This window comes from Geotrypetes seraphini, chromosome 2 (genome assembly GCF_902459505.1).
Source record: "Geotrypetes seraphini chromosome 2, aGeoSer1.1, whole genome shotgun sequence".
Classification (NCBI taxonomy): Eukaryota; Metazoa; Chordata; class Amphibia; order Gymnophiona; family Dermophiidae; genus Geotrypetes; species Geotrypetes seraphini.
Window position 1 is genome coordinate 34890315 of NC_047085.1, and position 12276 is coordinate 34902590.

The following is a 12276-nucleotide window of genomic DNA, read 5'->3' on the forward strand; positions in this document are numbered from 1 at the left end:
GTGATGATCTTAAGGTGGCCAAACAGGTTGAAAAGGTGACGGCGAAAGCTAAAAGGATGTTAGGTTGCATAGGGAGAGGTATGGCCAGTAGGAAAAAGGAGGTAGTCTCTGTAGAAGACTCTGGTGAGACCTCATTTAGAATATTGTGTACAATTCTGGAGGCCGCACCTTCAAAAGATATAAAAAAGATGGAGTCGGTCCAGAGGAAGGCTACTAATATGGTATGTGGTCTTCTTGATAAGGCGTATGGGGACAGACTTAAAGATCTAAATCTGTATATTTTGGAGGAAAGGCGGTAGAGGGGAGATATAATAGAGTCGTTTAAATACCTACATACATACTATAAATGTGCATAAGTTGAGTCTTTCATTTGAAAGGAAACTCTTCAATGAGTGGGCATAGGATGAAGTTAAGAGGTGATAGGCTCCGGAATAATCTGAGGAAATACTTTTTTACAGAAAGGATGGTAGATGCATGGAACAGTCTCCCAGAAGAGGTGGTAGAAACAGAGATTGTGTCTGAATTCAAGAGGGCCTGGGATAGGCATGTGGGATCTCTTAGAGAGAGAAAGAGATAATGGTTACTGTGGATGGGCAGACTAGATGGGCCATTTGGCCTTTATCTGCCTCATGTTTCTATGACATTGGTAAGAGTTAGAAGTTAAAAGCAGCCTCGAAAAAGTGGGCTTGTAGCCTAGATTTGAACACTGCCAGACATGGAGCTTGACGTACTGTCTCAGGCAGTCTGTTCCAGGTATATGGAACAGCAAGATAGAAGGGATGGAGTCTGAAGTTGGCAGTAGAGGAGAAGGATAGAGATAAGAGATAAGATAAGATACAGATAAGAGTTCCTGGGGAACAGTATAGGGAGAGATAGAGGAAAGATACTGAAGAGCTGCAGAGTGAGTGCACTTGTAAATCAATAAGAGGAGTTTGAACTATATGCAGAAACGGATAGGAAGCCAGTCGTCAACAGCTAGTGTGGCATCCTCAATGCTTGAAAACTTTCTTCTCTTGAGGTGTTTCTTGAAGTTAGGAAAAAGGTACTAGTCTAAAGGGGCCAAATCAGATGAGTAGGCCAGATGTTTCAGAACTTCAAAGTGAAGATCTGCTAGTTTCTTTTGCGTAATGGCCACCTTGTGAGATGTGCCATCGTCTTGAAGAGACAAAATTCCTTTTGAAAGCTTGCTTCATCATTTGGAGTAGAGAATGACACAGTGACAAAATTCATCACCGTTCCCGTCCCTGCGGATAACCGCGGGAAATAATCCCATGTCATTTTCTAGTGTCTATTTTAACCTTGGTCCTTCTACACCAGCATTCTTCAAAGCAAAGCTTGAGGGTCAGTGGTTGTGGCCATTCATACTCTGATTCTTATGTGAGCCAAGGATAATGAAGCCATTGTGACATCACTGATGTGATTGGCTCTTAGGCACTGGTAGAATGAGGCATTATGACATCACAATATGTGCTCTGGATACCAGAGACTGTCATTCTGTAGTGTCTGTTTCAACCTTGGTCCTTCTACACCAGCATTCTTCAAAGCAAAGCTTGAGGATCAGTGGTTGTGGCCATTCATATTCTGATTCTTCCCTCTCTCCTTAAAGAATGACACGAAGATGGTTTCCCGTGGTTATCCGCGGAAACGGTGATGAATTTTGTCACCGTGTCATTCTCTAGTTTGGAGTCCAGTTGCTGCTTCAGTTTGTCAAGAAACATAGAAACATAGAAGATGACGGCAGAAAAGGGCTACAGCCCATCAAGTCTGCCCACTCTGCTTACCCACCCCCTGTCTATGCCCTAATGACCCAATTTCCTTATCTTGACCCTCGTAGGGATCCCACATGGGTATCCCATTTATTCTTAAAGTCTGTCACGCTGTCTGCCTCGATCACCTGCACTGGAAGCTTGTTCCAATGATCAACCACTCTCTAAATTTTCCGCCCCTGAGTTTGAGCGGGTGCCCTCTTGTGGCCGAGGGTCCCTTGAGAAAGAAAATATCATCTTCCACTTTGACACGTCCCGTGAGGTACTTAAATGTTTCCCCTCTTCCTACGTTCCTCAAGAGTGTAGAGCTGCAATTTGTTCAGTCTCTCTTCGTACGAGAGACCCTTGAGCCCCGAGATCATACTGGTGGCCGTCCGTTGAACCGATTCAATTCTGCGCATATCTTTACTGTAATGTGGCCTCCAGAATTGCACACAGTACTCCAGATGAGGTCTCACCATGGCCCTGTACAACGGCATTATGACTTCAGGCTTTCGGCTGACGAAACTTCTATTGATACAACCCAATATCTGCCTTGCCTTAGATGAAGCCTTCTCCACTTGATTGGCAGTTTTCATGTCTGCACTGATGATTACTCCTAAATCTCGTTCTGCTGAAGTCCTAGTTAAAGTTTCTCCGTTCAAGAAGTACGTCCTGCATGGATTTCCGCTTCCGAGGTGCATGATCTTACATTTCTTAGCATTGAAGCCTAGTTGCCAGGTTGAGGACCAACTTTCCAATGTAAGCAGGTCCTGCGCCATATAATTCTGTAAACTGCATTCACTTACTATATTACATAGTTTGGCGTCATCGGCGAATAGTGTTATTTTACCTTGAAGCCCTTGAGTCAGATCCCCTATGAATATGTTGAAAAGGAGTGGACCCAGTACCGAGCCCTGCGGCACTCCACTGGTCACCTCCGATGTTTTAGAGAGGGTACCATTAACCACCACCCTCTGAAGTCTGCCACTCAGCCAATCATTGACCCATGCAGTTAGTGTCTCTCCTAACCCCATCGATTCCATCTTGCTTAGCATCCTGCGGTGTGGGACACTGTCAAAAGCTTTCCTGAAGTCCAGGTACACGACGTCCAAAGACTCTCCCAATGCAATGCAGTACTTTGCCACGATGATTGTACCCTTTTCCAGGTAATCTATAAGCAAAATTCCTTCTTTGTTCCAGAAGACAGATGCCAATACCTTGCTTGATAACTTCTGTGTCTTGAACTTCTTGGGATGTGGGGAACCACTGTATCCCCATTCTTTGGTCTCTGGATCATACATCCAAGTTTTCATCTATAGTTATGAGACAGTTCAAAAATCCTGCCAAAATTTGGTCCAAAATGGATTGTGAGGCAACCACTCAAACATGCATCTGGTCAGTATTGAGACATTTGGTAACCCATTTGGCTGAGAGCTTTTTTATGACTAAAATCTCGTGAATAATATAGCCTACTCATTCTCATGATATCTCCAGGGTCTCTGCTATCTTTTCAGTGGATTGTCTTTGATTGTCCAGGATCGTGGAAGGATATTGAAGGAACTCAGAGAGGTTCTGGCAGGTCCTCTCAAAGATTTGTTCAATAAATCTTTGGAGACAGGAGTGGTTTCCTGGGCTTAGAGAAGATTGGGTGTGGTCCCACTTCACAAAAGTGGTTGCAGAAATGAAGCAGGAAACGACAGGCTGGAAAACCTCACTTCGGTTTTTGGAAAAATAATGGAGATGTTGCTGAAGGAAAGGATAGTGAAATTCCTAGATTCTAATGTGTTACAAGATCCGAGGCAACTTGGTTTTACTAAAGGTAAATTGTGCCCAATGAATCTGATTGAATACTTTGACTGGGCGACCAAAGAATTGGATCAAAGATGTGCGCTAGATGTAATTTATTTAAATTTCAGCAAAGCCTTTGACACGGTTCCTCATAGGAGACTCCTGAATAAATTGGGCTGAAGTTAACACCCAAAGTGGTAAATTGGATTAGAAACTGGTTAGCTGCTCCGTCTGAACCTCGGACAACGGCGGGATATGCAAATCCCGAAAGAAGCGATCCCGCTCCTCTATCGTGAAGTCCCTCTTCGCATAAAGTGCGCTATAAAAGTCAACAAATTGCTCTCGGATTTGAGATTCCTGGGTGAGGGTCTCTCCCCTTGAGTTCCTAACCAAAAAAAAAGAAACTGGTTGATGGACAGATGCCAGAGGGTGGTGGTTAATGGAATTCGCTCAGAGGAAGGAAAGGCAAGTAGTGGAGCACCTCAAGGATTGGTGCTGGGGCCGATTCTGTTCAGTATGTTTGTGAGTGACATTGCCGAAGGGTTAGAAGGTAAGGTTTGCTTTTTGCGGATGATTTTAAAGTGTTTAAAGTGATTTTAAAGTGCTTATGATTTTAAACTGTTTGAGCCCTGTGCAGATGAGGACAGAGCTTACTGGAAGGGGCAGTGACAGGAAAAGAACTTACTGGGACGGGCTGGGAAATGAGTGCCCGCAGGGATGGAAAAAAATTTGTCCCTGTGTTATTCTCTACTCTGCACTACTACCTAAGCAGTGCAAGCAAGCTGCCACATTATAACTTAGATGCTTCCTTCTTACAACAGTGTAACCTTCCTTTGAACTGCATTGTATCCTTATAATGTATTGTATCTTAATACTGTATTGTATCTTCCCTTCTGAAACAATATTCACTTGCTTCTCTGTATTGTAAATTTTCCCTAATTGCAACATGGGCCTCTTAACCTGTAAATTACCTTGAACCTTAATTGGAAAAGTGTGATTAACAAGTCCTGATTAGATTAGACTAGATTATTCCATTTTCCCCTCTGTTTATTTTAGTAATGTACCATGCTAGTGGCTTATAACCAATGAGAGAGAGTGTTATTTTAGATTTGGTCCTTAGTGGAATGCAAAACATAGTACGGGAGTTAAATGTGTTCGGTCTGAAACGGATCTTGTTCGTTTCACGGTCCACTGGGAAACAGTAATCATAATGTGATCAAATTTGAGCTGATACCGGGAGTATTGTTGCAAAAGAAATCTACTGCAGGGGCGTTTCATTTTCAAAAGGGCGACTATGATAAAATGAGGAAAATGGTTAAAAAGAAGTTAAAAGGATCAGTTGCAAAGGTTAGAACTGTAAACCAGGTGTGGATGTTATTTAAAAATACCATTGTGGAAGCCCAGACCAGATATATTCCACGTATCAGCAAAGGTGGAGAGAAGAGGAAACGAGAGCCCGTGTGGTTAAAAGGCGAAGTGAAAGAGGCTATTTACAGCCAAAAAAACATCCTTTAAAGAATGGAAAAAAGATCCGAATGAAGAAAATAAGAAGAAACACAAGCACTGGCAAGTTAGATGTAAAGCATTGATAAACACAGCTAAGAAAGAATATGAAGAGAAACTTGCAAAAGAGGCAAAAACTCATAGCAATTTTTTTTGGTACGTCAGAAGAAGAAAACCTATGAGGGAATCTGTGGGACCGTTGGATGACCGAGGAGTGAAAGGGGTGCTCAGGGAGGATAATACCATAGTGGAAAGACTGAATGAATTCTTTGCTTCGGTCTTTATGGAAGAAGATGTAAGAGATCTACCTGATCCAGAAATGGTTTTCAAGGGTGATGATGCGGAGGAACTGAAAGAAATCTCAGTGAATCTGGAAGATGTGCTGAGCCAAATTGACAAGTTAAAAAGTGATAAACCGTCAGGACCAGATGGTATACCTCCCAGGGTATTAAAAGAACTCAAAAATGAAATTGCTGACCTGCTGTTAGTGATCTGTAACCTGTCGCTAAAATCATCTGGGGAGAGTGTGGCACAGTGGTTAAAGCTATAGCCTCAGCACCCTGAGGGTGTGGGTTCAAACCCACGCTGCTCATTGTGACCCTGGGCAAGTCACTTAATCCCCCCATTGCCCCAGGTACGTTAGATAGATTGTGAGTCCACCGGGACAGAGAGGGAAAACTGCTTGAGTACCTGAATAAATGCATGTAAACCGTTCTGAGCTCCCCAGGGAGAACGGTATAGAAAATAAAATAAAAAAATGCCTGAAGATTGGAGGGTGGCCAATGTTACGCCGATTTTTAAAAAGGGCTCCAGGGGAGATCCTGGAAATTACAGACCAGTAAGCCTTACTACGGTGCCAGGCAAAATGGTAGAAACGATTATAAAAAAATAAAATTGTGGAGCACGTAGACAACATGGGTCCAGCCAAGTCAGATCTTGCCTCACAAATTTGCTTGACTTCTTTGAAGGTGTGAATAAACATGTGGATAAAGGTGAGCCGGTTGATATAATGTATCTAGATTTTCAGAAAGCTTTTGAAAAAGTTACTCATGAGAGGCTCCTGAGAAAATTAAAGTGCCATGGGATAGGTGGCAAAGTTAAGTTGTGGATTAGGAATTGGTTATCAGATAGAAAACAGAGGGTAGGGTTAAATGGTCATTTTTCTCAATGGAGGAGAGTAAACAGTGGAGTGCCGCAGGGGTCTGTACTGGACTTGGTGCCATTTAACCTATTTATAAATGATCTGGAAATTGGAACGACGAGTGAGGTGATTAAATTTGCAGATGACACTAAACTGTTCAAAGTTGCTAAAACGCATGCAGATTGTGAAAAATTGCAGGCGGACCTTAGGAAATTGGAAGACTGGGCGTCCAAGTAGCAGATGAAATTTAATGTGGACAAATGCAAAGTGATGCATATTGGGAAGAATAACCTGAATCACAGTTACTGGATGCTAGAGTCCACCTTGGAGATTAGCGCCCAAGAAAAGGATCTGGGTGTCATCGTAAACAATACAATGAAATCTTCTGTCCAATGTGTGGCAGCAGCCAAGAAAGCAAATAGGATGCTAGGAATGATTAAAAAAGGGATGGTTAACAAGACTAAGAATGTTATAATGCCCTGTATTGCTCCGTGTTGCAACCTCATCTGGAGTATTGCGTTCAATTCTGGTCTCCTTATCTCAAGAAATATATGGTGGTGCTAGAAAAGGTTCAAAGAAGAGCGACCAAGATGGTAAAGGGGATGGAACTCCTCTCGTATGAGGAAAGACTAAAGCGGTTAGGGCTGTTCAGCTTGGAAAAGAGACGGCTGAGGGGAGATAGGATTGAAGTCTACAAAATCCTGAGTGGAGTAGAACGGGTACACGTGGATCAGTTTTTCACTCCATCAAAAATTACAAAGACTAGGGGACACTCGATGAAGTTACAAGGAAATACTTTTAAAACCAATTGGAGAACATTTTTTTTCACTCGGAGAATAGTTAAGCTCTGGAATGCGTTGCCAGAGGAAGTGGTAAGAGCAGATAGCGTAGCTGGTTTTAAGCAAATTTTGGACAAGTTCCTGGAGGAAAAGTCCATAGTCTGTTATTGAGAAAGACACGGAAGAAGCCACTGCTTGCCCTGTATCGATAGCATGGAATATTACTACATCTTGGGTTTTGGCCAGGTACTAGTGACCTGGATTGGCCACCGTGAGAATGGGCTACTGGGCTTGATGGACCATTGGTCTGACCCAGTGAGGCTATTCTTATGTTCTTATGTTATAATTTCAATTGAACAGTTTACAGTCTGGTGGAGTACCAGAGTTTTCCCTTAAAGTCCAGCATGCGTCATATCAGGAAAAATACATGTCCATTTTTCATCTTTAGTACCATCCATTTAACATTGATTCTATTTTTTATTTTTTTTTATAGCCAGCTTAGTCTATAAAAGCAAGCATCCATTAAACTTAATTGACATGTTTTTTACCATCAAATTTTATAACTCACTCCTATAATTCAGTCATTTTAAATTTCAAAAAAGGAATCAAAGGAGAAAATAGAATTAAAGAAAACTGAGAAATAAGTAGGGTACTTTACCTTCCATTTCCTGTTTTAACTGTATTGAAGTGAGAAAAATGTAATTCAGAAATTATTCAATCAAGTGAAGCAGCAAATATACTTTCAGTGCTTATGAAACAATATTTACAGTATTACTTATTTCAAAGATCTCTAATCCTCCCAATCATCATGTTTCTAGGCAAGGCACAAAAATCACATATACAGTACAATCAGAGTACAATAGAAAACAGAAGAAAAATCATATATCCAAAAAAATATGCCTTAGGGCTCCTTTTACTAAGGTGCGCTAGCGTTTTTAGCGCATGCAGGAAATTACCGCGTGCTACACCGCGCGCTACACTTCTAGAACTAACGCCAGCTCAATGCTGGCGTTAAGGTCTAGCACGTGCAGCAAAGTGGCGTGCGCTATTCCGTGTGTTAAAGCCCTAACGCGGCTTAGTAAAAGGAGCCCTTAGTTTCACATATTCTTATCAAAACTCGACTGTCTTGGTGCGCCAAAAAATCTTTAATCTTTTCTGAAAAGTGGTTGTTCGGTTGATTTTCAATTTGAAAAAAAGAAAATTGGATCATGTAACTAAATTCTATCAGAAGCTACATTGGCTCCTAGTTGAGGCAAGGATATTATTCAAGTTCAGTTTTACCTGTTACAAGACATTGTTTGGTTTTATACCTGATTATATTATTGATCACTTTAAATTTACTGACAGAAAATGTTTTTCTTGGCATTTTAGATTATTTACATTTTCTACTGTAAAAGGTTGCATATACAAAAGCTTTTTCCATTGAAATTTTATCTTTTCAAGCTGGATCATGTGATAAACCCTTTTCTGTCCTGATGACAAACTACAACTCCTATCTATCCTTTAGAAAAATAAGAACATAAGAATAGCCTTACAAGCCCAGTAGCCCGTTCTCGAGATGGCCAGGTCAATAGAGCCTGGCCAAAACCCAAGGAGTAGCAACATTCCATACAGAATCCCAAAGAATAGGAAGATTCCGGAATCCCAAAGAGCAACAAGATTCTAGAATACCCCAAGGAGTAGCAAAAGGAGTAGCAACATTCCATGCTACCGATCATCGGCAGTAGAAAGCTTTTTTGTTTGGGTAGGGCCGCAAGCTTCGCCGCAGATCCCACCCAATTTCCACTCCAGGCCCCGCCCCCATAATTGTAATACAATTTTTTCCATTCATTTTTCATATATACACACAATTAGAGAATGACACGGTGGCTGTTACCCATGAGTAACCCACCGAAATGGTGAGAGGGAAAAAAGTGGTTGCCGCGGGTATGGAGACAAGGCCATTCGTCGCCCCATGGTGCTCATTTAGGAGGCCGCGTTTTCGCTGATTGCACCCTCCCTGCCTGCCTCCCTCCCTCCCTGCAGTCTTCATGTGCAGAGAGAGCATGCGCAGACCATCGACAAGGCAAAGAGATGGTCTGCGCATGCGTCGGGATCACATACTAGCGATCAGAGGAGGGCGTTCCTCCGATCGCTCTCATTTTAATTTTTTTGTTTTGTGAACTGGTCATGCCTGCACGGATCGGGCACGGAAGTCAGGTTAGTGAATCTAGCCCTTAGATAAGTACAGAGACCCTAGGAGTGCAGGGCTCTGTGCTGTGGTTGTCTCTCCCCCCCTCTTCCCCCCCCACACACACATACAGGCCATTCCTATGTTTTATATAGCATGTTCTTAGGTTTTGTATGTTTCTTTGTTGGCTGCTCAGATGTGTAGATTTATTTATTTCTCGCATTTATTTCTTGCATTTATTTCTCGCATTCTAGGCAGGTCAAGATAATAAAATTTTATAATTAAATAACTACAGCTGTCCCAGGTTCAAAATTCCAAAGTCAACATTTTTTGTAAAAAAAAATTCCATATCTTGCTAATTTATGTAACATGGCAATTTCTGATTCCGCTGATAATATTTATTTGGTTAATTAATACAGCTGGAATACACAGCCAGACTTGACTTTTTGTGGCGGGTCCAGGCCAAAGAAGAAATCAATGAAATGAAGGAGTTAAGAGAGCACAATGAAAACATGCTCCGGAACATTCTACCTAGTCACGTTGCTCGTCACTTTCTGGAGAAGGATCGTGATAATGAGGTGTGCATTAATGAAATCTTTTTATTCAGTATTTGTATCTCTGCCTTGCAACTAGAAGAATGTTATTTGAGTTTTTTTGACTGAACATGCAACTTTTTCTTCTTAGAAAATTCTGTTTGAGTTTTAACTAATAAAGGGGCCCTTTTTTTCTTAAGGCCCTTAAAATCTGGGCTTAGCACATCTTAATGCTGTGCTGGGAACGTCAATGGTGCAAAACACGAAAAGCAAAGGAAATGACCCAAATTTCCGCAGAAAAAATGGCAATCCAAACAAAACAAAAAACACAATCATATAGAAAACAAATATATTGAAAAACTAGGTCAAAAATGTTTATGGAAAATGAGAATGTATGCATAAACATGTCTTATAATAATGATAGTAATGATTAGAATAAAAGACAACACAATTTTGTGGAGTTTTAAAAAGAAGAAGAGATTGGCAATATCGGCCTGTGCTGGGTCCATAAAACACAAATGTGGATAGCGTTTTTAGCTCTCTTTGAAGAAATAAAACGAAAGTTTTTGAACATTGTTGGTTTCCACGTTTTTTTTGTTTTGTTTGGAACATCAAAGGTGCAGCATTAGCCCTGCCCATTTCTGATATCTTCGGCCAACTCGGACTTTCACTTTGAGAAGAATCCCAGTTGTGAGGTGCACCGCTTCAGGCTCTCCACTGACGAGGCATGCACATAGAACATGTCTTATCCCTTAGTGTAATCTACTCTCACTACACTTTCGACCTGGTTTACAGCACAGCACAACTACTCATGAAAGATCAGCAGAGTCCACCAAGAGAAGTACTAAACATTCCACAGGCATAGAGTTCCAGAACAAGGCAGAAAAACCCACAATTCGCACATCAGCAACGCGCGAAGCAGTAAAGTGTGTGGGGGGGGGGGGGGGTCCCCACTCACACCCCGCTTCGGAGCTCTTTAAAACTGTTTTCCTGTGGCGCGCTTCTTTCTTGCGCTGAATTGTCAGCGCTGGCTTGTCGGCGCGCTGGTGTCTGGCGCGCGATTATCCTGTCACTGGGGAAAGGCCTAAGCTGGTTTTAGAAACATCTAAAACCAGCTTTGATTATCAGTACTTTGACGATCTGGCTTTTTGATCGTCCGATTTAGGCCCCTTTTTGGATTTTTTTTTTTAATTATTATTATGAGCCCCTTAGCAATCAATAGATAGTCCCTGCTCAAAAGAGCTTACAATCTAATTTGGACATGCAGGCAGGACATTTCAGGTTGTGGAGTTTCTGGCAGAAGGAATAATGGGTATAGGGAGTTAAAGAGTTGAAAGCAGCTTCAAAAAAGTGGGCTTTTAGCTTGGATTTCAATACACTTAGTCCAGAGAGTTTCCAGTTTTATTGTAAGCTATTTTCCCTACAATATGAAAAAAAAATGGAAACTGGCTAGACTAATGCCCAGATTCCCTAACTGGCGCTGAAGTCGATCGCATGTCATGGCAGGGGAATCCCCGATCAGCTGAGTTGGCAGGACTCCCTGAATCCATGGCTTTCTCGATAACAGACTATGGACTTTTCCTCCAGGAACTTGTCCAAACCTTTCTTAAAACAGCTACGCTATCCGCTCAAACCACATCCTCGGGCAACGCGTTCCAGAGCTTTACTATTCTCTGAGTGAAAAAAATGGGTTCATAGACAAGTCGGTGAAAGACAAAGGCGCACGCCGACAACTGAGCGCAAGACGGAGGCGCGCACCAAAGAAAATTACAGTTTTTAGGGGCTCTGACGGGGGGTTTTGTTGGGGAGCCCCCCCCAGTTTACTTAATAGAGATCGCGCCGGCGTTGTGGTGGTTTGGGGGGTTGTAACCCTCCACATTTTACTGTAAACTTAACTTTTTCCCTAAAAACAGGGAAAAAGTGAAGTTTTCAGTAAAATGTGGGGGGTTACAACCCCCCACAACGCGGTGCGATCTCTATTAAGTAAAGTGGGGGGAGGTTCCCCCCCACACACCCCCGTCGGAGCCGTAAAAACAGTAATTTTGTGCGGCGCACACACCTCCGCGCTGCGCTCAATTGTCTGCGCACGCCTTTGTCCCGGTGCGCTTTTGACCTGACACCAAAAAATGTCCTCTTATTGGTTTTAAAAGTATTTCCCTGTAACTTCATTGAGTGTTCCCCTAGTCTTTGTAATTTTTGACGGCGTGAAAAATCGATCCACTTGTACCCGTTCTACTCCACTTAGGCACAATCTGTTAAAATGACCATTATACCTGACTTGACCCGCAATCACAGGAATTTGATCATAATAACAATAAGTAAAACAATGACATGCTCTAAGCACCTGGAGCTAGTGTTATACAGTTTAACCTTATGTTCCCTAATTATTGAGAACAGAAGGTTAGACATTGACTAACATCCACCAATAAACCCCAGTACCAGCAGAAACATTAGTTGACCATTCACTCCCACCAGTATGACAAAAATTAATCTTATAAGATACCACCCAAATTTCAGGCTAACTCTTTCATGTATAGTTGCCTATAAAGTGGCACACTAAGGGTTTTGGGAACCACCATGTTTGATCGAGGAGTTGATTTGAGAGATTGACTGT

The 12276-nt window shown here is 42.0% G+C and overlaps 1 protein-coding gene across 4 annotated transcripts in view; it reads left to right on the forward strand.

Annotated features, from left to right (window-relative positions):
• ADCY8 (adenylate cyclase 8) overlaps positions 1 to 12276 on the forward strand; it is a 588267-nt gene that overhangs the window by 525763 nt on the left and 50228 nt on the right. For all 4 annotated transcript variants that reach the window (XM_033933219.1, XM_033933220.1, XM_033933217.1 and 1 more), the window contains one exon: positions 9549 to 9707. In XM_033933219.1, the coding sequence (XP_033789110.1) occupies positions 9549 to 9707 (159 nt within the window). The remainder of the gene's footprint in view (positions 1 to 9548; positions 9708 to 12276) is intronic.